General features: G+C 56.2%; 1 protein-coding gene across 2 annotated transcripts; it reads right to left on the minus strand.

Annotated features, from left to right (window-relative positions):
• Nucleotides 1–323: 323 nt before the first annotated feature.
• ATG2A (autophagy related 2A) lies at nucleotides 324–20,385 on the minus strand. 2 transcript variants are annotated; one of them, XM_015249893.3, is made up of 41 exons: nucleotides 20,103–20,385; nucleotides 17,867–18,029; nucleotides 17,602–17,754; nucleotides 17,350–17,452; nucleotides 16,773–16,908; nucleotides 16,536–16,634; nucleotides 16,135–16,231; nucleotides 15,885–16,049; nucleotides 15,641–15,781; nucleotides 14,872–15,109; nucleotides 14,639–14,783; nucleotides 14,444–14,536; nucleotides 13,887–14,045; nucleotides 13,523–13,766; nucleotides 13,080–13,176; nucleotides 12,795–12,954; nucleotides 11,970–12,112; nucleotides 11,751–11,890; nucleotides 11,514–11,665; nucleotides 10,911–11,061; nucleotides 10,569–10,768; nucleotides 10,378–10,458; nucleotides 10,035–10,141; nucleotides 9,845–9,937; nucleotides 8,529–8,599; nucleotides 8,226–8,302; nucleotides 7,491–7,655; nucleotides 7,223–7,349; nucleotides 6,926–7,140; nucleotides 6,209–6,417; nucleotides 5,812–5,947; nucleotides 4,022–4,222; nucleotides 3,698–3,799; nucleotides 3,530–3,614; nucleotides 3,309–3,435; nucleotides 3,151–3,223; nucleotides 2,893–2,975; nucleotides 2,560–2,681; nucleotides 2,263–2,417; nucleotides 1,089–1,241; nucleotides 324–1,006 (listed from the first exon to the last, which is right to left on the minus strand). In XM_015249893.3, exons 1-41 carry the CDS (start codon nucleotides 20,271–20,273, stop codon nucleotides 770–772), a joined length of 5,769 nt encoding a protein of 1,922 aa, XP_015105379.2. In that variant the 5' UTR covers nucleotides 20,274–20,385; the 3' UTR covers nucleotides 324–769. The 2 variants fall into 2 exon arrangements, with proteins under 2 accessions (XP_015105379.2, XP_015105378.2); XM_015249892.3 differs by having other exon boundaries at nucleotides 7,485–7,655.
• Nucleotides 20,386–24,729: the final 4,344 nt, after the last annotated feature.

The following is a 24,729-nucleotide window of genomic DNA, read 5'->3' on the forward strand; positions in this document are numbered from 1 at the left end:
GGAACAGTGTCCCTCCTGGTCCCTGGGTCAGCCAGGAACGCATTACCAGGAAGGACCTGAGGCTCAGAGCCAAGGGCGTGGCCTTAGGTCACAAGGTCAGGGTTCAAGTCTCCCTGGGGCACTCCACAGCCTTACCCTTTGCCAGCAGCCTCCCACCTGTCCCCTCACACCTGGCCCCAGGTAGGGTTGGACCCTAGGCTCTTTCAGGGATAGACAAGAAACTGGCGTGGGGGGTGGGGAAGAGGGTGCACAGAGGTGGGGATAAGGGCAAGTCAAGGTCAAGGTGGAGGCTGGGGCAGTGGAAGTACACAGGATGAGGGGGCTGGTGGTGGGCACAGTTTATTCCACTTCATGCAGACACTGACCCACACACTCAAGTTGCTTAAAAATACACTGAACCACACGGTGTCTGTCCCACCACCACCAAGACACAGAAAGACTCTTGGCTGAGTGGGGTCAGGGTCTGAGGGTCCGAAAGCCTCCATCCTGGAACAAGGCAGCAGTGTGGGCCCAGGTGGTGGTGGAGGCAGTGTCCTTTCTCCCCAGAGGAAAAGTGCAGAGACAGGGCTGAGGCCCGAGGCAGGGAGGCTCCTCTCTCACAGCGATTGGCAGTGGGTGGGCCAGTCAGGGTCCTTCCTGGTCCAACCCCTGAAGGCTTGGCCCATCCGGCTGTGGGCCACAGCTCTTGGGAGGCACGGGAGCTGAGGTGCCACTAGGCTGGCTGGGTATGTTAGGCAGGCAGCGCCCTTGGGTCCCGGGTACCCGGTGCTCAGTCCCGGGCCTCGTCCAAACGCCACTTTAGAGCATGGTCCTTGTGGGCATCAGGGAGGATCTGGTTGCGCATGCCCCCAAGCAGGTTGGATGTGGCCTCTGTGGCTAGGATGAGGGGCTTCACCACTGTTGGGGGTAGCTGGCGGATCACACCTCCTACAGCGCCTGTCAGCCCCTTCTGCTCGTGGCCTCGAGACGCCACCTCACAAATAGTCTGAGCTGTATCCAGGATGCCCTGTGGAGGTCAGATGTCAGTGCAGGGGTCTGTGTGGGGAGGTGGATGTGGGACAACTGGGAACAGGGCTGGGCCTCTTTACCTCTCGAACTGTGTCATAGGCCTTGGCCACGCCCTCCCGGAGGTCAGCTGGCTGCTGGCCCTTTCGTAGCCTTCGCACAGATTGCTTGTCCTGCAGGGAGCGCGAGATGGGCACTGTCGGGGACAGGATGTCATACACCGTCTCGGCTGTGGCCTGGGAGAGCACAGGGGGGCACCAGATGAGGGGAGGTGGCCGGGGCAGAATCCTCAGGCCAGGGAGCCCAGCCTCCCTCCTGCGTCCCCTAGAGCCTTGCTTTACTGTGCTGCTCCTGGGGTCCTGCCAAGGCTCCCATCACCCAGGTCAGGGGGCTTCAGGCAGACTGCATGCCTCCTGAGGGGACTCTCCTAATGTTGTCTAGACCCACACCCCTCCCCTGCTGACCACCACATCCAGGTACCCCAGCCCTGTCCGTTGGGTGCTACAAATGGCAGCTTGAGCTGAGCGCATTGCCTTCCCCATCCTATTCCTCGCCAGCTCTAGGGGCAGCCCTGGCAGAGACCTGGGTTCCCCTCACCCATCCCCACCGATCAGTGGGCCCTCACTGAGTGTGACCCTTCTGTCTGCAGGATCCTCTGTCCGCTAACCCAGCGTCAGTCCTTCCCACCCAGCCCCCTCACCTGACTGTGCCACATCCCAGCTTAGTGCCCTGGGGGGGGCCCTCAGGTGACTGCTTATCCCTCCAACCTCCTCTCTAGAGACCCTGCCCCCTGTGCATCTGCAAGCTCACCCCCCATCTCCTAGGACAGGCCACATACACCTGCCCGTCCAGCCCTCTTGACCCCAGAACTCAGAGCACTCGTTTACAGCTGCTCACAGGACACCTTCCTGGCTTCCCATCCGGGCCTAGAAAAGCATGGGGCCTGAAGGAACGAGGGCCAGTCTCTGGGTTTCAGTTTCTTTGTCGGTAAACAGAGCCACCACCCCTTCCCTCTCCTTCAAGACACAGCCATAAGCAGAGACTGAGTGGGCTCTAAAGCCTGAGGGGCGCTCACCCTCCCATATGGGAGCCACTAGGGCCCCAGGCCAGTCACTTGGCCTCTTCTCTTTGTGATTGTTCCTCATAAAATACCACATATCCAGATTACCTGCCCTCAGTAGAGCTTTGGGGATGGAACTGGGCACCATGGAGCAGACCATCCCTGTCCGGCATGGCCTGGACATGGGGCTCGCTCACCTGGATAGCCTGCACCAGCCGGTTGCTGAGCTCCAAGGCGGCAGAAGCTGTGGACGAGCCGAAGGAGGCAGCTCCCCTCTGCAGCCCCCGCATGAGGCGCCCATCCTTCCTGTACTGCTCAATGGGCATCCATAGCAGGTCCCTGAACCCTTGGACTGTGGGGACAGGGCTGTCAGAGATGCCAAAGGCTGCCCCTACCTACCCTGCTGTAGGAACTCTCCCACCTATTCCCAACAGTGGCTTCTAGGCTACCCGAAAGTATGACAGTTTCAAGAGCCCCCGAAGTCAGATACTCACAGAGCTGGACCACAGAGTGCATGGGGCCCACGCCCCCCAGCAAGCCAGGCAGCTGGTTCTTGCGGATGTCCTGCAGCCACTCATTGAGAGCATAGCCCAGCACCTTGTCCACACCCAGGAGCCTAGGAAGGGGAGAGGAGGGTGGGGTGGGCCAGAGCCGCACACTGAGGGGTCACAGGGCCAGAAAGAACCAAGGCACCCCAACACTCCCCATGTCCCCACCCAACCCTGTGTGGAGGGATGATCCCAGAGGGGTGATGTCTCAGCCAAGGCCACAGTCAGGAACGGAGAAAGGGCCCTGGAGGGAGGCTGGAGAGAGGCCTGGAGGCTCACCCGTGCCGGCAACAGAGCCGCTTTAGCTTCAGCTCGGAGCAGTTGAGCTGGGCCAGTCCTATGAGGAGCCCTGCGAAAGTGCCCTGGGGAGGGAGGAGGGGTTGGAGTTTACGTGATGGGGCCCAGGGACCCACTCAGCCCACAGGAGCCACTAGAGGCTGACTCAGCAGCCAATGCGCATGGACAGAAGCCTGGCTCCCTGGCCTCCATAGACCAGGCCACACCTGGGCAGAATGGGGACCTGACAGCCTCACTTACCACCTGGTCCATGGTGACGTGCTTGCCGTGGTAATCCAGCCAAATAGGCACCTCAGATGTGAAGCGGAACTCCCTGGGTGGGAGCGAGGAAAGGGGTCCTTTGGTCACTGGCCTGGCTCCCTACATCCTGGCCCCAGGCCCCCAGCCCGAGGCCGTACCTGAAGTAGATGGGCTGCTGCTCAGCAGAGGAGGAGCCGTGTCTACTGCCTGTGGCCTCCTGGGAGCTGGTGGTCTCCACACCCTCAGGCTGGGGACTGCTGGGCTGGACTCGGGTCTCAGGGTGAGCTGGAGGAGAGGTGGGGGACAGAGCAGGGATAGGCCAAGGAATGTCTGTGAGGTAGGACGCCTAGATCCTCCCTTCCCTGGCCCAGCCACTCACCTTCAGTGGAGGTCTCCGCCAGGACCATGGGGTTGATGCTGGCTGCCAGGCTGGTGAAGAAGTCCTTGAGGAAGAGCAGGGCATCCTGCAGGGGAAGGAGCAGGTCAGATTCAGGGGTCTGGAGGCAGCAGGCTCACTTCAGGCTCTGCCCATACCCAGCCTGCTCACCTGATCCACGTTGAGCCGCAGAGGCAAGAGCGAGACGCGGAGACAGCACTCAGGCCCACCCAGATTGGTCATGGGGGCCAAATGCAGCGCTTTGATCTTGAGCTGAAGGCAGAGGGTGAGCTCTGGGCACCTGCTGGGCTTCTGGCCCCCAACCCCCACTGTTCACCCAGTTGGTCCTGCACACGCTTCCCTCAGCTAAGCCCACCTGAGTCCCCCACCATCCTTCCAGGCTCATAAACAACCTGCGTGTGCGTGTGCACATGCACATGTGTGCGTGCAAGCATGGGTGTGTGGACCCAGGGTGGACAATGGTGGGGGCCTTACCATGTTGGAGTGAGTGCGCCGTGGCATCCGCTCACTCGTGTGTAGATACAGGAATTTGTTGATCTGGGAGGAGGCCAGCCGGTCTCGGACCTCAAGCTCCTGTACAATGAACACCTGGCGGGACAGCGGCTGCTCCTCTAGCTCCTTGCCGGGGGCTACAGGGCCTGGCTCCGCTGGGTACACCTCATGCTGGAAGCTTACCTGTAGGGTGGACAGAGGCCCGAGCTGAGTAGGCAGGGTGGTGACAGGGAGGGAGGGCTGGCTCCAGGCCCCTTCTCTCGCAGCCACCCTCCTGCCCCCAACCCAATCTCAGCCCACACTGGCTGCCACCTGGACACCTCCACACAGCTGTTGCACAGGCATTTATTTCAAACTCCACACAGCCACAATGAACTCTTGATGACCTCCTCCAAATCTAACTGCCTCCATTCTCACAGACTTCCTTCCCATCACCTAAGTGGTACCTGTGCTCCTGTCACCCTAAGTGCAAACCTTGGTTTGGCCTGTCACCCTCCAATCTCTATCACCATGGTCGTCAGTTTTGCTTCTTCAAAACATCTGTCCAATTCCTCCACACTTCTGTCATCGTCACAGCTGCACCTGGTCTCAGCTGCTGTCACCCATCCCCTGGATGGCCCCTTGCTCACCCCTCCCAGCCCCTTCTCCACACACCCGGGGGGATCTTTGTAAAGCATTTGCCTGCCCACCTTGTGCTCCACAAACCCCTGGTGAGGCCTTGCTTCTCCCTCCAAAGCCCGCCCCCTGCCGGTGCTCCTGACGTACACTAGGCCTGTCTTCTGCCACCCCCCGCCCCACCCTGCCCCACCCCCCAACAGGTCAAAGCCTCCCTCAACCGCAGGTCCTTGCCCTGGCCTTCCCTCCCCCTGACCCAGCGCTGGCGCTGGCTCCCCGGCCTGTTGGATCTCTGAAGAGCCCCGGTCACCACTCTGAAGCACATCCCCCCGAGTCTCAGCACAGGCGCCCTTACAAGCTCGGGGGTGGGTCTGAGCAGGCTGACTCCCGGTAAGCGGTACCTGACCTGCACAGTTTCTCAAGCCAGCCTGTCCTGCTCTCTCTCTCATGCATAGTCAGTCCAGCAGCCCATCCTGTGGTTCTTCCCACGCTCAGAATCTCTCCAGAGTCTGACCAACTCACCTGCTCTGCTGCTACCGCCCTATGCAGCTACTGTCTCATTCTGACTGCATCTCACTCTAGTAAAAACCAAAACCATCTGTGGTCTACAGGGCCGTGTGCAGCCTGGTCTAGGCCGAATCTCTGGCCTTGTGTCCTCCCTGCTCAGCGGGAGTCCCACTGGCCTCCTTGCTGCTCCCAGAACCCACCAAGGATGTTCCCAGTTTGCAGCCTTCATGCTGCACCCTCTGCCTGAAAAACCTCCTCCTGGCTCACTTCCTCACATCTTTGTACAAAATGGCATATTTTAACAAGGACTTTCCTGCCCTCTCTAGCACTCTCTATGCCTCCTCCCTGTTTACTTTTTCTGAGCATTTATCACATTTGACTGTATCTAAATGTACCCATATACATTTATATATCTTATGGGGCTCCCTTGACTATGATACAAGTGGCAGGAGGGCAGTTTCTGTCTGCTTTGCTCATCACTACACCCAGCATGTAGAATAGCATGGCAGCAGCTCCGTGAACATGAGACACAGCTCATGACCAAGGGCCTGTACGAAGTTCCTGTGGACAGATGTGCTAGCAGGGATGGGAGGGCCTGTCCCTGTCCCTCAGCTTGGCTGGCCTTCTGCACCCTGAGTCCCCCAGCTCACCTTGCTGAGCTGGATCTCCATGAGGACATGGTGCTGCCTCCCACTGCCCCCCTGTGCACGCCAGGAGTTCTGGGGCCGGTTGGGGCCAGAGCCGCGGGAAGGGGAGCTTCTGGGGCCTGTGAGGCCAACTCTTGCCCTGGGAAGAGGAACAAGGGACAAGCTGGCTCAGGGGAACCCCCTTCCCTCGTTCCCTCCTGTCAGAGCAGGACTTTCAGTCTGGGGCAAGAGATCCTCTCCTGGGAGGTGGGCAGGGCAAGGAAAGAGGAAGAGTTGAGGCTAGCAAGGCAAGGATTGGGCTCAAGGTTATCAGCTGCTGAAGGTCAGAGCTGGACTCCAACCTGGACCCCATCTCCTGAGGGCCCCACTGCCTCAGCTGCCACCCGGACCCTCTCCTCACCTGTGTCCGGGATGAGGGCCAAAGTCTCGGCCCCCATAGAGGTGCCAGACAAGGGAGACCTCACGTAGCACCACGCGACTGCTGGGCACTGGGAAGTGGGCGGGTGCCCGCAGCAGATCTGTGCTGCCCAGTGGCTGAGAGAAGTGCCCGTCCTGCACAATGATGGGGCCTGGATGCAGCTGTGTCACCACAGGCTCCCCATCCTGCGGCTGCAGGGAGGAGGCCAAGTGAGCATATGAGGCACAGAAGCTTTCCCCAGTCCAGGCCACCTGTTTCTCACTCATCCTCACATCTCCCTCCCCCTTTTCATAAAAGATGACTCTCACGGGCCACTGTCCTGAGGGGCTTGCGTGCTCCTTGCTCCCACCAGCCCTGACTCCCTGGAAACTAGATCTTGCTTGGAGGTCAGCACCCTTGCAGCCAAATGGTTCCTCACCCTCCCACTAACTGCTCTGCCCCTCTCCCTCCCTACTCTTGAATGCCCCAGTCCCACTGCCCAGGATGCCACGCCTTCTCTCTTCCTCTGGAAACCCATTAACTCCTTCAAAGCCCAGGGTGAGGACTGCCTCCCCAGGGAGACCCTCCCAGCCCCACTCATGGACCCCGCCCCCACGCTGATATTGACCACCTCCTGCCTCTCTCACAGTAGGAGTCCTAGAAGGGCCTAGATGTGAGCCACCCTCTCCCTGGTTCCTGCCCAGCCTGCCCACCACACACCAGGATGCCCAGGCCAGGAGCGTCAAGGATGCAAAACTCATCACTGTCCAGAGTGTCTCCATCCCCCTCTTCTTCCTTTTCATCTTCTTTGGCCTCTGAATGAGACCTCAAGCTGCCAGTGGGGGCCTCAACAGGGGGCGAGGGGTGCTGGGCCCCACTCCGTTCACCTGGGAATAGGTAGACCGATACTGGCGAGGCCTGAAAGAAGGGGCTACCTGTGGGAGAGAGGACAGTTTAGGGGGATGCCCAATGCGGGTGCCTGATTATGTCTGCTGGCCCAAAAGCACCCCTACCCACCTGAAGCCTGGGCCAGCTCCCGCAGGCTGCGCTCGGTGTCCAGGAGGGCGTCGGTCAGGTCCCGCTGGTTGATAAGGGCTGTCTCCACTGAGGGGCATGAGGGCAGGGAGGCAGGGCTTTCGGAGAGCTGGGCCAGGCAGGGGAGGAGTGGTGAATGTAAGGGGGGGCAGGGCCCTACCGCTCCCCCATCACCAGGTCCCTGGGGGCACGGTGGGGAAGGGGGCCCAGCAGAGCTCTGGTAGCCTGTTCAGCCAGGCCTTACCTGTACCTTCTGGCCAGCGATCTCCGTGGGGCTGGGGGGCCTGGGTGGGGGGTGCAGGTCACCCTCACTCATTATGTACTGGAGCAGGTTGACCAGCAGGGCACAGGAGTCAGCACAGCTGTGCATGTGTATCACGTTGTTGGAGCAGCGGAGTTCGAACAATGGCTGACTCTGCGGGGTTGGTCGTAGGCCATCAGCCCAGGCTCTACCCCCACCACACATACTATAGGACTGGGCCAGGTCTTCCCTGGGGTGGTCAGCCTGCCCAATAACCCACTGAACGTGTGAGCAAACAGCCCAGAGAGTGCAGGGGGCTTTGCCCAAGGCCGCCAGACAAAGCAGGAGAGCACTTCCTGTGTGAAGGACTTCGAGTGCCCAGCCTCCTTTATCCTTCACCTCAGCCCAGTGAGGCAGGGCCTAGTATTTCCATTTTACAGAGGAGGGGACTGAGGACCCACCCAGGCTGCCTGATGCTGAGGCCCTGGCTTTTTCTTGGCTGCAGTTGCCCTCTAGTGGCAGGGTTCACATTGAGGGATGCCCATAGTGGACCCAGCCCTTCCTAGGAGGGCCAATAACCATAGCCCAGCATGGAAAGGGCTGTCAGTGACCGTGACCTGAGCCCAGGCTCAGGTCAGGAACAGAAGCAAAGGGACAGTGTAGGGAAAGAGTGACCCCGGAAGGCTCCCTTGGCCCATGTGCCTGCTCTGGCTCTGGGGAACCCTGGGTGACAGCCACACTCACCAGTTTGTCCTCAGTGCTCCCCTTCCAGGTTTTGATGACGAGCTCCAGAAGGTCAACGTCCAAGACACAGACGTAATCTGAGGTAGAAGTCAGAAGTCTCTGTTGCCTCCTCCCACCCAGCCCCTGGTCCACCACCAGAGGGGAGAACCTAGGGTTTATCTGGGTGCAGTCCTTGTGTGTGTGCACATGTGTATGGGTGCTGAAAACCCGGCTAGCAGCTGGGGGAGGATATCTGGCTGCTCTGGGTATAGCCAGGGGCCACAGTCCATCAGAGGGGAGGAGCCCAGTCCAAGCCCTGCCCACCTCGCCGCAGATCCAGGGTCTCCATCTCACACTTGTCAGACAGGTACAAGGCGGAGTCGTCAAGGATGAACCTGGTGGGGAACAGGGCTGAGAAGGGCCAGGGAGCCGCTGCAGGGAGCAGCTCCTAGGAGCTGGCAGGGGTGGGGCTCCCAGAGACAGGCAGAGGGAGCACCCACCGGGAGTCTCAAGCCCACAAGAAACTAGTGCTGGGCCTTCTCTGGTCTCAGTGTTCTTGTCTGTACAATGGGGAGACTGGGCCTGGTCTTCCGTGCCTCAGGCCCAGATAGCAGACACTCGAAGAAACTGGGCAGCACTTATCTTTCTCCAAGTACTTGCAGCTCCTCCACCTCACCCGGGCCTCACAACAGCCCTGGGAGGAAAATGTCCCGTTTTCCCCCTACAGTATGCATTGTTCTTTGAAAGTCCTTATTTTAAGGGCAACATAACACAGCTCCTTTAGGATATTTTAAAATACAGCTAATCCCAAACTCTGAGCAAAGGACCATATACAGTCATCCCTCCATATCTGCTAGCTACACTTCTGAGGAGTCAACCAACTGGGGATCAAAAATATTAAAAGAAAAAAAAATTAGACAATTCCAAAAAGCAAAACTTGAATTTTCCATGTGCTGACAACCACTTACACAGCACTTACATTGTATTAGGTATTATAAATAAACCAGAGATGATTTAAAGAATATGGGAGGATATGCATGGGTTATATACATATATCACACTCTTTTACATGTCACTTATGAGTGATTTGAGCACCCCTGGATTTTGGTATCTGCAAAGGGTCCTGGTACCAATCCCAATTATATGCAAATAATCTTTCTTAAAAAAATAGTTTTATATCTTACTTCTTTCCAGTAAATATTGTAACATGGCATTTCCCTATATTTTTCAATGTTATTCTTTAATTTGACTTTAATGGTTGTGTTGGCCATGTTTACTAACTGAGGTTATAATGTGATGTGGGGGCATTTAAATTGTTTATAAGTTTTGACTATTTAAAATTATACTACAGGGGCATTATACTTCACCTTTTCTTATCCTTATATCCTTAGGACAGCCACCGGAAGTGAGAGTATCAGGTCAGAGAGCTTAAATGCTTTTAAGGCTCTGATTCGGAGGTCTGACTGCCCTCTAGGAAGGTGAAACCCAATCTTGTGCCTCAGGAAGAGATCACATGATTGTACAGAAAGGCTCACAGTGGCCTGAGGATGTACAGCAGGGAGGTAGGACCCTAGAGGAATGGCAGCTGACTCAGCTTGGGGTAGGATGGACAGGGAGCTGGGGTGGGGAGAGCTCCATACCTGAGCAGGAAGGTAGAGGTGTCCATGACGATGTTGCTGGAGAGGGTGAAGGTCTCAGCAGTGACAAGGACACGTACAGGGAGGTAGAGGGGCCTGGGGTGGGTGGGAGGTCACACTTGGGCTGGGGCAGACGCCTTACATGAGAGAGCCTGCCCCCAGCCCCTGGCCCCAGCCACCTGTGCCTGGGTACCTGTAGTCCACAGCACAGGAGAACAGGTGTATGTGTAGGATGGTAATGACTGTTGGAGGCAGGTAGCCCAGCACTGGATCATCCAGGACATCTAAGAACTCCAACAGCTTTGGGGGCCAGGGCGAGAGGGGCAGTGAGGATAAAGGGACCTCTTTCTCCCTCTAACTCCCCACCCCAGCACAGGTCCCCACTTGCTGCCCATCAGCTGTCCATCACACCCCTTGCCCAGGGGCTCCGCCCAGAAGTCAGCTCCAGCCTAAGGTCAGCTCTGGTCCAGCCCATGGCCCTCACACCAGCCTTATCCCAGCCTTGAGACTTGCCTGCCCACACCACCCTCGCTCACCTGGGAGTGCCAGCTCTGTTCTGGCAGGGCCATGTAGTGGCGCAGCGTAGCTCTGTGCAGCCGCAGTGTCACCAGGAACTCCTGGGGGCAGGGCACAGTCAGCCCATGGTAGCAGCCCAGCCTGCCAGGCACCAGGGAGGCAGTGGTCCTGCCCAAACAAGTGGGCCGTCCAGAAGCAGGTATGGCTATACCTTGACATTCTTGTGGGGGTCCAGTTGGATGCGCACAGCGGTGGACAGCATGTGGGAGCCCCGGCCTTGGCCCTTGCGGCCCGAGGCTCCTTGCTCAGTCATCCCTTCCTCTGATGGGTAGATGGTTAGGGCCAGCTGGGCCGGAGGAGCAAAGGTGGGCAGCTCCAGGCGACTGGGCAGCAAATAGTCATCCACGGCCGCTAGGGAGACATCTGGTGAGTCCCCTGCCAAGCTGGCTGATCCCCCACTCCACCCAGGAAGGGCACGTATTCCTCCTGAAAGACTCAACCCCTGTCCATGGACCCTAGAGACCCCATGGCAACTGGCCCCCAGCCCTCACACCTCGGTGGTAGAGTGTTGCCTTTTCAGCTTCCAGGCAGAAGTAGCCAAGGCCCGGCTGGCCTCGGTAATGGGAGACGCTGAAGATGGTGCCTTGTTCCATGTCTAGCACCAGTTCCCCGTGTGCAGCCTCCAGCCGTTTCCCACACTCGTCCTGCAGACAGAGCATGTGGTTTGGCCTCACCAGCTACACTTAGCAGCCCTGACCCTTGGGGGTGAGGGGCCTCGGAGAGTCCTGGCCTGACTAGGATCAGCTCCAGCCTCTACCCAGACTGCTGGAGGTCCAGGGCAGTACTTTCTCTTTTGCCAGAGGGGAAGGGTCATCCTTGCCCTGTCTGCCTCCGAACATCAGATGGTGCCAATTAGGACACCTAGCATGGTGTCTTACATACAGCAGGTGCTAATAAGGGGCAGTGATGAGATGGGTGTGGTGGCACGGGTGGGTAAGTGGGTGGTGGGTAGGTGCTGCTGGCTGGAGAGGCCACACTCAGTTCCCAGTGGAGTCCGTTTCCCACATTCCCAGCTTGGAACTGCTGACACTGGCCTTGTTCTCTTGCCAGTGGGGGCTCTGGAGTTAGGGGCTCACCTCCCCTGGGCTGCCCTCACCTTGGTTTCACAGTGGGCCGTGATCCGACCCTTCAGCACCGTCACCAGTGTAGAGAAGGTACTCTGGGAGTGAGGGGATTCAGGGGCAGGGGGCCGGGGGGCACCTGACGCCCCCACTGAGAAGTGGGTGTCCTCATCGTCCGAGTCCGAGTCTGGGGTGAGATCAAGAAGCCAAGTGGGAAGGAGACCTGGGAGGGCTGCCCTGGCCCCAGGGCCCCACCAGGGCACCCCTCCTACCCAGCTTGAAGGCAGACTTGCACATCTTGAAGTTGTCGTGCCACAAGCCCGAGGCGTCCGGGAAGCCAGCGGGGCGCGCGGCGGGGGCGGGGCTGGGAAGCAGGTCCGCGGGCTCCCACAGGAGCAGGTCGTTGTTGATCCTGAGAGGGCAGTAGGACCACGGTGGTGAGGGAGGCCCAGCCCAGCCCCTGGCCACCCCCGCCCTACCCATGTCGCCACCTGTTGTAGAGGCTCTCATAGACCTCCTTGCTGGGCAGGAAGACATGGGCGCTGGGCAGGACCACTTCCAGGCTGCAGCGAGACAGCGCCAGGGCCCGGTTCTGAAAGGCCCTCATTTCCTCAGGGTCTCCAGGAATCACCATCTGGATGGGGGAGCAGGAAAGGGGGTGAGAAATGTCAGAGCCTGCTGCTGGCTTTTCAATCAGACCCAGGTTAGTTTCCTGACCTATTTCTCATTCATTCACATGAGCCTTTTCTGCTGGGACATAGGACAGCCATTTTGTGCGAAGCGCTGACTGCGTGCGAACCCTGCCCTGAGTGCCTTGTGTATGTTAACTTCTTTATTCTCATAACAGGTCTGTGAGACAGGTCATTATACCCACTTTCCAAGTGGGGAAATTTATCTGTAGGTGACTTTTCAAGAGATGAGACAACTCCCCCAGATGATACACCCAATTGAGTGACAGAGCCTGAATTTGAACCCAGGCCATTTGGTTCAGAGGCCAGGCCCTTAACCGCCTCCTACTCAACCCTCATCACCTTCAGAGAAGAGGGTCCTGAGGCCCAAACATACACTGCTGATAAATGGCTGAAGGGACGGGGTTGTGATCTTCCTGATCAAGGACCCATGCCCCCTGGGTCCCTGCCCTCACTCCTAGGCCCCGCCAGCTGTGGTGTTTCTGCCTCCCTGTTGACCAGAGATGATGGAAGAGATGAAATTCTCACTGACGCTGGGTCACATCACCTGGTGCCCCAGATGGTGTTTTCCCCATGGCCCACAGCCACCAAGTGGCTCCCATGAGACTCGTAGGTCCTGGGCCTCACCTCTTCCGTCTCGTACATGGTCCTTTTTGAGGAGAAGGGTGAGGGCTCAGGTTCCTGAAGCTCACACAGATTCTCAGCCGACAGCTCCAGCTCCTCTCCCTTCTCCGGGGCCACTTCCCACTGTGTGCTGCTGAGCTGGGGGTTCAGGGTCACCACTACCCTGCCAGGGCACAGGCCTGTCATTGGCCTGCAGGGCCCCGAGCCCCTGGTCCCAAGTGGCCTCCCACCGCCCTCAGTAGCAAAGCCCTCCTCCTCTCTGTCTGCTCCTCCAAAGCCCCAACTTACTGGGGCAGGAAGTACTTGTGCCCAGGGCTCTTGGGATCCAGGGCTTTAGAGACCCGCAGGCAGGGGACAGGTGGCTTCTCTCCATCTTCGTAGGTGACTGGAGGGGATGGGGAGGAGTGAGGGGTTGTCACTGCTGCCTTTCCCTATTTCTTCCTCAATGCCAGGTGGGCCAGTGGGGGATTGGAGCACCCCTCACCGTGACAACCATCTTTTACTGTTTACAGACCTATGCCCACAGTCTATAGTCGTTCAAGGATAAAGGGTCCACTCTGCCTCTTGCCCAGGAAGCCTGGGGATAGGCAATGCTGGTGCCTCACAAAGCTGATGAGGCCTGGACCAGGGTCTGTCCCCACTGTGACCCAGCCCATTCCATTGCCCCAAGCCCAACTCTCCTAGAGGCCTGAGCCCCCTGCCTAACGAGTTATACCCAGGGGGGCTCTTACCATGTAGGTCGGAGTAGGAAAGTTCCAGGCGGGTTGGGGCTGGGGGACCAGGCCCACTGCTTAACTCTGACCGGAACTGGGGCTCAATCAGCTCTAACCGCAGCTGCTCAGCCCGCACAGCCTGGCCCGCCCAGGGGTCCCGCTCAGGCCGCAGGTCGGCAATGGGGAAGCGCAGCTGCAGCGTGGCCCTGGGTGCTGATAGCTGCACCACTGTCTGCTGCTCAGCAGCTGGTGGGGTCTCTGTCTGTGGAGGGTCGGGGGGTCAGAGATGCTGCCTGGGCCAATCCCCTCCTCCAGCCCCTGCAACTGTGGTCAAGAGCCAGCTAGTCCACGCCCTGCTCTCCATCCTAGTTGGGCATCTTACCAGCAGGCCAGCAAGCAACTCAGGAGGGGGTATGGTGGCCAGGTGCAGCAGGGCAGAGAGCCGGTCCAGGGCCCCCAGCTCCACATCTGCCTGGAAGTCAGCCAGGTCCAGGGCCAGTTCTGAGTGGTAGTGGCAGGCAGCTGGGCGCCGGGGTCGGCTCTGAGGGAGAGGGTACACAAGTCAATGAAGGCTATGACATGGTGAGGGCAGGATGGGCAGGGTCCCCCTTGAGGAAAAACAGAACACAGAGCCCTCCCAAGCGATGGGGAGAAGAGCTTGGTTAAGGGACCCAGAAGAAGATGGGAAGCCCTTTACTGTCCTGCTCGAGGCAGATCAGGCTTGTTTAGCGAAAGCTACCCAATACTTGCCACTCCCAGCCCTGGAGCAGCCTAGCCCCAGATGTATTCAAGGGATCCCGGATGGAAAGATGTGCTCTGGTTTGAACACAGGTAATGGGGGTGGAGAGTGGGAGCAGGGAGGCACCAGGGGAGGCCAGTACGGGCAGTACACCATGGGAAACAGTCAAGGGCTGCTGGGCCTGAAGTGAGGTAGGTTACCTTGTGTATCCGGCGCAGAGTCTGCATGTGGCGCAGGTGGGCGCAAGGCTTAGCTGAGGCCTGGGAGGCCAGGCTGTTGGGGAAGCTCAGGATCTGGGATGGGACATGGGAAGCAACAGGGTGAGGCTGAGCCCCCACACCCACCCTCACCACTAGGCCCTGCTGCCCATATCCTGGCTTTCTCTCAGCCCTCACCTCTGTGTACTCAGGCTCCGAGGTGCCCCTGGGCCACAGACACTCTAGCACCTCCAGCTGCCCAAAGTGCACTTCCGTGCTGGTGATCCGCCGGCCCCTGCTTGTCCGCAGCTCCCAGGACAGCTGCACAGCTGCACCTGTTAGCCTATGGGGAAGACACAGGGCATCAGAAGGTGAGCTTGGGCGGGTTTGGAGAGTCCCCTTAAGCCCAGGTCCCTGCCTTGGGCTTGTACCGGACATGACTACAGGGACAGGCCCTCTGGAAGCGCGGTCGGAGATGGTAGAAGTCATGAGAGCCGAAGGACCCATCTTTGGAGGCATCAAACTCCGAAAAAAAGTGGGTGGTGAGGTCAGGTGGTCCGGAAGACGGGGCAGACGTCTGAAGCAAGGTCAGGGTCACGCCCCCCAAAGTCATCTTCAGCAGCGAGTCAGGGCGCAGGGTGTTCGAGGAGGGTGTGGGGGCTGTCTTGCCTGAAAGAACAAAGACTTCATCAGGGGCTCCCCAGAGCTCATAAGCATCCCAGGTAAGGTGACAGTCAGACACTGGTCTAAGGGCTGGGAGAAGCCCTGGCCTAGCTGGACTGTGACTCTGGCTGGGGGCTTGGCCAGGCAAGGGTGACACGAAGCCTCACTGAGCCAGACACTGGGCCCAGGCTTGATTCAGTCCTCTCAAGGGAGCTGCAAGAAAGGTGATAAAGCACTTACCCAGTACCTGCCACACACAATCTCTCAATAAACATCAAGCAAAACATGCAGCCTGGCAGGATCAAATCTTACTATTCTTTTTTTGTGGAAGGGGAAACTGAGTCTCCAGCAGTTTAAGAGCTTGGCCCAAGGTCACTGACTCTGAAACCTAGGCTCTGTCCATTGCATCTTTACCTCCCATTGAGTGTTCCCATGGAACCAAGTCACAGTGGTGGACCTCCAGACATAGCATGCGAGTAACAAACATCACACCAGCACCAAGGCTTCCTCCAGCTCTTCCTGCCCCTGAGGACTCACCGGTTGGGGGGTGCTGGGCAGAAAGCCGGCGGGAGGCCATGTTGCTGTGCACCGAGGAACCCAGGTCTACGTCGGAGAGGGAGACCTCAGACAGGGCTGAGGCCACACTGCTTGTGAGGCCGGCCATGGAGAAGAAGAGGTCTGTGAACCAGGGGAAGAGGGTCAGAGACAGGTGTGCTCAGCCCCCTGACTCCTGCACCCATACAGACACCCTTCCAATTGCTGGTTCTGGCTTCACACCCACCAGTGCTCTCCAGGTTGACAAGAGGGTTTGAAACGGGGTCTGGGCTGAAGGGCTCAGCTACAGTCCCCGCCTGCAGCTGCTGGTTCAGATCCTGTTCAATCAGCCACAGATCTTCAGCACCTAGCGGGCGGCTCTTGTTCAGTTTGTCTACCAGGCCCTCGGGGTCTACGGGGAGGATACTTTCTTATGTCAGTCCAGTCTGGCCAGCCTCTTCCCACCATCCTATCTCCTAGACCACCCAGAGTCTCACCTGCAAGGCTCACTGCATCAAGCAGGTCCTGAAGCTGCTGGAGCTGCCGTGGGGTTAGAAGCAGGTGCAGGGAGCCCAGTTGTCCAGACACCTCCAGCTAGGGGTGGAGGGAGTAACCATGGAGCCAACACCTGCCACCAAGGCCCTCTGAGAACTGCCACCCACCTGCCCTCACCCTGAGGAGGCAGGATGCCAGATACCAGGCTAAGCTATACCACCAACTAGCTGTGTGACCCTGGCCACAACTGGACCACTCTCAGCCTCAGTTTCTCCAGTTGCCTAGAAGGCAGTAATTCCCCTACTCAACACTCTTCTCTGCTTTGTCCCAGGGAAGATCAGCAATGCTGAGGAAGATTCTGAGATGGGGCATATTCCTCCTCCCCAGGGGCCTGGGGACCCACCTTGGGGCCTGGGAAGGCCTCATTTTGCTTCAGTTTCACTGTCAGCTCCAGACACCCTGAGCAGCTGCCAATCTGCAAGGGAGGATCTGGGGGTCCTTCCTGGGAGGTAAGAGGATATGAAAGGAGAGGTCAAGAAGATATGGTCAGAGATGGTCAGAAGGGCTGGAGACAGTCAGATGGGTAAATGTCCAGAGAGAACAGGAATTAAAGACACTGTGAGGACGAGACTGGGCCCACCTGTTGGGGGAGCTCCTCGAAGTGCAGGCGGATGCCCACCAGCTGCAGCAGCTTATGTAGGAAGGCAGGAGGCTGATGCACATCCACTGGGGGTGCCTGGCTTGGGTCTCGCACGGCCTCATCGCAGTACTCCAGTCTGAGGAGTGTAGGCTCAGCCCTTGCCCAAGCCACCCCAGGCTGGTGCCCCTCTCCCCACACCTTGTTCTGTTTTAGGGGGTCTGGGGTCAGTGAAGGTTGGCCTGTAGAGCTGCCGCATTATAGTCAGGCCATCCTGGACCTCCATGGCCATTCCTTGCTCCTCAGACCATCAGGGTGTAACCTGATCCTTGGGGCCCCAGTCACCCTGGGCCTGCACCGCCTGGCCCCTGGACACCTCACCAGGCTCACACGCAGCTTGCTTCCACCTGCCACAGCCACAGCCCAGGCCCACCCAGACTTGCCCTGACATGTCCCAGGAGCCCAGGCTGGGGACGGGGGCAGGGCCGGGGGCAGGGCCAGGGCCAGGGCCAGGGCCATTCAGCAGCCCCTCGTTCCCCCTCTTCCTCATGCCAGCCCACACTGCTCAGCCTGCCCCTACCTCTGCACATGGACTTCCACTGCCACACCATGCTTCCCATCACCCGGCGAGTGCTCAACCCTCACGACAGTATCCAAGAAGGTCACCTTGATCCTTCGCAGTACTGAGGGGTGGGGAAGGGTCTCAGGTCAGGCGGAGCAGCAAGGGGCAGACAGAGTTTCCCTGTCGGGCAGCAGGGTGGCCATGCTGCTGTCTGAGGCCCTTGCCCTATGGGCCATGGAGGGGCAGGGTGGCCAGGAGGGGCCTGCTCACCAGTCTCGATGGTCTGGGCGAACATCTCCAGTCCTTCTAGGGGCTGTGGTGGCTCAGAGGGCTCAGGCAGCCCGTCCCGCAGGCACTCCTGAGCCAGCTGCATGCTCGTGGTCATACACGAGGCCCAGCTCTGTGAGTCAGCAGCCCCTGGTCCTGCAAGTAGGAAGAGGGTCTCAGGACAGGCAGACCCAGCCAGCCCCTGGTGCCAGGCCCACTCCCACTTCCTGCTCCACGCTGCCCCCGACCAGCTTTGGCCTCTCCTCACCTGGGCCTTGGCGGGGTTGCAAAGTGAGCTGGAGGCCTGACACGTGCACAGTGCAGTGGTCGGTGAGCAGCGCAGCCCAGGGCACGGCCACCTCGATAGAGCCCACAAAGCCTTCCACCAATTCCAGTGGTGACTCCATGGACTCCAGCACCTCGTTCACAGACTGGGAGCAAGTGGAAGATAAAGCCAGCTCAGGGAGACCCCAAATCCAGCTGTTCCCCTGGCTGCTGCACTCCTTGCCTGGCTATTCCACCCTTGCTCTCCCCACCCCTCCACATGCTACCTGCAAAGTCCTACCTTTGCTCAATTGATCCCTACGCTTGGTCCCCTATTACTGCATAGTTCAATGTGCCCAGTTTTTCAAACCAGAGGTGGGGGGAGCTAGGGGATAGAAGGTAGCATGTCCAGATATGGGAACAGCACATGTAAAGGCCCAGCAGTATGCAACAGCACCCCATATTCATCCTGGGTGAGCATGGAGTTTAATGGGAGTGTGCAGGAGAGGCAGACAGGGGCTGACCTGAGCTGGAGGGGGGCCCCCAACTGCAAACACTTGGTGCAGTTGTACCTCTCTCTGAGGCACAAGCTTAGAGCTCCCGGTTACAAACAGGGGAGTCACCAGCTTGGGAGCTCCTTGAGGGCAGCAGTCCACCTGCCTTCTCTGTGTGACTCCAGGTGTTCTGCGTGGTGCTACCCAGCGAGGGCCTCAGTAAATACTTGTTGGACCCATGAATAAAATACACAGCAGAACTAGCAAGCCTATAGAGACTGAGTACAAATTCCTTACCCAGAGATCCACAGATGGGGAAACTGAGGCCTAAAGAGAAGGGACCAGTCATCCAGTATACCATGGGGACTGAGACTGAGACCCAGGCCTCTCTCCTCATCCTATCCCAGGGTTCCCAGGCACCTGACGTCTTTGAGGATCTTCAAGGTAGGGGCTGCAGGCCGAGGTAGAAGGGCTGGCATCCTGGGAAAGCACCTACATTCCACCAAGGCCCAGCTCCTCCCAACTCCTTCACCAGAGGCCAGGTGGGAAAGCAGCCTAGCTGGGAGCCAATTCAATCCCCAGCTGAGGGGAGGGTAGGGCAGAGTGGGAATGTAGAAAGAGGCAGTCTAGAGGTCTGGGTTATTTCTTTCAGGCCAGCCTAAGAGGCTGAGGTCAGAAATCAGAAAAGGTCTCCTGCACTAGGATTCTGAAGCAAGAGATGCCACCAACTCTGGGCTCAGGGGTCTTCCTCTACCCCACATTTGCTCAGGAAGGCCTGGCCTACTTCTAAAGCTCAGTTCTTCCTGCCCAGGCTATATTGAGGCCAGGCATCCTATCTGCCCACTGCCCTCAACTCCCCCAAGAAAACTGAGAAGCCCCTGTCTCCATGTCCACCCCTGTTTCTCTGAACTGGAGGACTGACCCAGTGCCAGCCCTGGTCTGGTGCCTCTAATTGGTGGCTCCTTTGCAACTTCCCAGGTCAGCTGACCTGTGAATCACCGCACCTCACCACCTCCAGTCTCAGGACTCAGATCCAGATCTTACTCCTCTCAGCTTCCCCAGCATCTCGCTCCTCTCTGCCTGAGGCCAGACTTATCCATCTTTCCTCTAGGGCTTTCCTCTACAGACGGATGCCCAAGCCCCTCCCCAAACTGCCACTTGGTCCATCCCACTCTCCCAAAAGCAGGAAGTAGGCAGCGGCAGCAGTCACACAAAGTGTTGATCAACACGGTGCTGACGCGTTTGTTGACATCCCTAGCCGGAGGTGAACCCCACCCACCAGGCCCAGGGTCGTGGGGTCAGGAGGTCAGGGCACCCTTCCCACAGGTGCCTGCAGCAGGGCCCTGGACTCCTGCCAGACTTCCCTAACCAGCTTCGTGTCCCAACTCTGTCACTGCCCTGGCCTCGTCCCACCAGACTCCCTAGTTCCTCTGATCCCTCCTCACCCTCTCCTCAGTTTCTTGGTACCACCCTCATTTCAGGCCCCAAATTCGATATGCTTATTCTGGTATTCTCCAGACAAGTGACATCCCGCTTCCCAGCCTCAGTTTCTCCTCCTGTGAAGTAGAGGTAGCTACTGGCTATGGAAGCGACCAGCTGGGGTCCCTCTTGACCCCTGGAAAGGGCCGGACTCCCACGGCCTCTCCACCCTAGTGCCAGGTCCCCAAGTCCAACCCTTTCACAGGTAGCCTCAAATCGTTGTCCCCCCCACCCCGCCCCTTCCCGGGCTCGGGCCCAGATCCTTACCCAGATCTCCAGATGTATATCCCGCAGGGCAATGCTGCCCTTGTACAAATCGAGGCTGAGCTGGTCCAGGCTGAGGTGCTCCTGGAAGAAATGACCCAAGTAGTGATGCAGCAAGTAGCGGCAGACCCGCTCTTTCACACAGTTCGACCACGGCCATAGCCATCGTGACATCTCGGAGACCGCCGGGCCCGGGCCGCCTCAACTCGCCGTCCGCCAGCGTTCCCCGTCCGGCTTCGCGGTTCACTAGAGCCCCCGGCTCACTCTACCGCTTCTCTTAGCGCCAGGCCGCGCCCCCGGACGCCCGGCCCCGCCCCCACGCTCACTGCCATTGGCCATTGCAAAGGGCGAGGCCTACTGATTGGCCGCGGGGGCGGAGCCTTCAGGCGCGAAAAAGGGACTGGGCTCTCGGTACGATATAGTGCTCTCAAAATTGATTTACGCTTGCGTAAAAATTCTGTGTGGGAGGACCTTCAACCTCTCCTACGGGCTCCGGGAAGGCTGTAGCTTGAGGTGCCAGCCCCGCAAAGGAATGCGCATGTGCTGACTTGTCCTATTAGTACTTGAGGTAGTTAAGGAGGATTTAAAGGGGCAGTGTCCCATCAAACTTCGTAGAAAGCTTTCTAGAGGAATAAAGTCAGTGTGAGCCCCAACACGCATCTCTAGAAACAAGTGAATAAATATTTGCATTTTACAAAACGATTTACCTTCCTTTATCTCATTCAACCCTCATAACCTTCTAAGTTAGAGATTACTGTCACCATTTTAGAAATAAGGAAACAAGACTGTTTTGCTGTGAAACCATCATCAAGGAAGTCCTTTTTTCTCCACTCCTTACTGAAATGCTTGACAGGAGGTTAACTGACCCACCCTTCTCTCTGTAGTAGGTCAGGTCTCTGGCTAATAATAATAGTAGTAGTAGTAGGAGTAATAATTTTTTTTAATCTCTAATTCAAAAATTCAGTAAAGAATGGATTCTAACTTCCTTGAGCAAGGGTTTATTGTTTCATGCAACCCATGAAATAAGAATGGTTTTTACATTTTTGAATAGTTGGGAAAAAAATCAAAGAAGAATAAAATTTCATGATGTGAAACTCAAGAAATTCACATGTGTGTCCACAAATAAAGTTTTAGTGTAACACAGTTCTGCTCATTTGAATAAGTACTCTCTAGGGCTGGTTTCTTGCTACGACAGCAGAGTTGAGTACTTAAGACGGAGGCCTACAAAGCCTAAAATATCTATTTTATTTAAAATATTTTATGTAAAATTTTAATATTTTAAAATATTTTATTTAAAATATATTTATTTTAGGCTGTACAGGTTTGGTCGTCTAAGCCCAGTTGCATCATGAAGGCTTAAGAGATATCAACAGGTAATTATAATTCCACTTAAGCCTTACTAGGGAGATGGACTCTACTGAAATCTAAAGCCAAAAGTCTGCCTGAAGCAAGGGCAACCTCCCTGGCCTCAGGCGCAGGGATCTTGATTCCATTTCCAGCTCTCTGTGACTTCAGGCAAGTCACTGCTCCTCTGTGAACTTGTTTTATCCCCTTTAACCTAGGGCTGGGTTAGTAGGCAGGACAATTCTTTACCTGGAAAGGACTGGGTTACAGTCTGAGAGAATTGTGGGAAACACTAGGAAAGCCCCATTCAAGGAGGATGGCTAATACAATGGTTGCTTCAAAAATGCTTGTGGAATGAATCAAGCGACCTGCCTGACCCCCATGAGGCCAGGGGCAGAGTTGTGTTCATCGAGTGTTTATTAAATTAATAATAAAAGTAATAGATACCATGAATTGAGCTAATGTGATGTCCTGGACACTGGGTTTGTCACTTTACATGCATGATCTCATCTGTTCTTTACTACTCAGGCACACGAGGGAGGCATTATTAATATTCCCATTTTACGAGAGAGGAAAACTGAGGCTGTGTGCCTAAGTGCTTGTGAAGCAAGTAAATGAACAAACATCATTTCTCCCAAAGACAGTGGGAATAGAAAAGCAGCTTCTAGAATCTAGGAAAAGTTGTCCTTATGTTCAGTCTAGGAAGGAGCTACTATTCTCCTGTAGTGGGAATGGAACATACTATATGCAAAGGTTGGGGACACAAGGCCATCCCCAATATCTTGATCTCCAATCTGGAGTGGCTGCTTCCTGGACTGGCTTCCCTCCACTAAGGCTGCACTCATGTCTTTCATTGTAACTTTACTAGGAGCCACCTCTATCTCTTAGCAGTGGGTGACTTTGAATCTACTCTGAGCCTGATTCCGTCTGCAGCCAGGACATAGTGCAGTGTCTGTGCCACAGCAGAGAAGTAGACAGGACTCAGAGGGGCAGAAGAGTCCTTGCAGTGAGCTCCACAGAAATCCAACTCGAGAGATATAGTCATCTCACAACCTGACCCAGGCCTTGAAGTAGGAGCTGAACGAGAGAATAAAAAATACAAGCAGGGTAAAGGGGATACTGTTCTCTTAGGGAAAATGGTATTGGGAACCCCATAGGGGTATTTCTGGGATGAAGTCCTGGGGTCCACTTTAGGTCCAGCAGTGCTAACAAATACAATGGCCTTTGGCACTGGACAACTGGATTTCAGAGGACTCAAGAGGTCTGGGGAAGCATGGGACTAGGGTTCCTCCCCATAGAAAAAAAAGCAGGAGAGCTAGGCTTTGTGGGGCCACTTGAGGGCCTCCCCACATCAGATTAGGTGGAAAATTATCAGGCAACCATGTGCCCTAGACCTCAGGAGCCCTGAGGTGAGGTTCGCCCTTCCCCAGGGATTGCCCACCCAGAAGAAGCCCCTCTGGGAATTTCCTCAGTGGGATCAGGATAGGTATAAAAGGGATTCTGGAAGGTAGCCTGGAGGCTGTGGCTTTTGACTTGGTCCATGGTGAAGGGCCTGGATTTTGCATTTTGTCTAAATTGGGGTAAAATACACATGATAAATTTTATCATCTTAACCATTTCTAAAAGTACAATGCAGTAGTGTTAAGTATAGCCACATTATTGTGCACCTAAACTGAACTTTTTCATCTTGCAAAACCCATACTCTTAAACAATAACATGAAAATGGGTGAATTTTATAATATGTGAATTCTGTCTCAATAAAGATGATTTAAAAATTTTTAACTCTCTGTCCCCCAGGTGACATTGTTTCTATTTTGAGACCCACTTCAAAGGCCACTTCTAGGGGTTGAGCCAAGATGGTGGAGTAGAGAGACTCACAGCTCGCCCTCTTCCACAAATACACCAAGAATTACATCTACAAACCCATTGAATTGCACAGAACACCTACTGAACTCTGGCAGAGGGTCTCTCATTTCAAAATACAGGAGGATTCTCAGCAAATCCGATAAACAAGTTTCTACTGTATAGCACAGGGAATTATATTCAGTATCTTGTAGTAACTTACGGTTAAAAAGAATATGAAAACGAATATACGCATGTTCCCATATGACTGAAGTATTGTGCTGTACACCAGATAATTACATAACATTGTAAACTGACTATACTTCAATAAAAATATATTAAAAGGTAATAAATAAATAAATAAATAAATAAATAAATAAATAAATAAACAGATAGATAGTAAAATATGATCATTAAGAAAAAAGCCACTTCTTATAGGAAGTCTTATGTCTGTCCTCCACCCTTTAGTGCCCCAGTCCTCAAACCAAGCAACTGCTTTGTACAAAGCACAAATCCTCCATGACCAGCCTGGCCTGGAGATCCTCAGGGACCAGGGCACCAGCCCCCAGGGGCCTGGGGTGGGAGGTCGGAGCTGGTGTCCTCTTGACTTAGACTGGGAGGTAGGGGACTGTACCTTGGTCCCAGCTTTTGATAACAGACTATGTAACCTTGGGCAAAGCACTTCTCTCTGGGCCTCAGGGTCCATACCTTGTTGTAGAAGGCTTGGTGGGCCTGCCCTACCCTAGCTTTTTCTATAGGAGTATGGGAGAGGCTTCATCTCCTGAGCCTGGAAGATGGGTTTTTCATTTAACAAATGTTTTCATTTAACAAATGAAGACACCAGGGCCAAGATGGACAAGGCCTGTCAAGCAGGGAGTTTGGTCATAGATCTCAGCCTGGCTAAGCTGTGGCTTTTGTTTTTTTATTGCTCCAGCAGGTGGGCACGTCTTGGGCACCCAGGCTTTCCCTGCAGCAAGGAAGGTGGCTGGGTGGTTCTACTGGGGCATTGAGTGGTCAGCAAGACTGAAGGCAGGGTATGGAAACTCTGAAAAGGGCCCCTCCCTCACTTTGTTGCCAGGTCTCATTGACCACTCCTGATGTTCACATGGACCAGTTGCTCATCCAGGCAAAACATCTGGGTGGACATTTCACAGTGTAGTACAGGGGACAGAGTCCAAGAGAATGAAGGGTGTTGGGGTCCAGAGTGCTAGGAAGGGGGCCCAGGATTGCAGGTTGGGAACTTTTGGCAGGAATGCCAAACCCCTGGAATTCTACCTGTGCCTTGGATACCCTGCAGGAGGGTTTTGAACAAAAGACCCTACTAACACACCTTAGGGCCGAGAGGGGCTGGGAGTCCCATCCAGGGAGGCCAGCATGCCTGGAGTAGGGTGGTTGCACCAGGGAGCATCTCCTGCTCTGATGCTTTGCTTCTCCTAGACTGGCC

Source organism: Vicugna pacos, chromosome 10, assembly GCF_048564905.1.
Source record: "Vicugna pacos chromosome 10, VicPac4, whole genome shotgun sequence".
Lineage (NCBI taxonomy): Eukaryota > Metazoa > Chordata > Mammalia > Artiodactyla > Camelidae > Vicugna > Vicugna pacos.

Bases quoted from the DNA above. Each gene is read 5' to 3' on its own strand.
- ATG2A (XM_015249892.3), bottom strand. From the start codon at position 20,273: ATGTCACGATGGCTATGGCCGTGGTCGAACTGTGTGAAAGAGCGGGTC. The intron at 16,050-16,134 runs GTGAGACTCTGG...TCCTCCCCGTAG, and splicing joins TGATGCAGTGAGCCTTGCAG to ACCCCGAGGGCCTGGTAGAC. The intron at 12,113-12,794 runs GTGAGGCCCAGG...TCCCCCATCCAG, and splicing joins CCATGTACGAGACGGAAGAG to ATGGTGATTCCTGGAGACCC.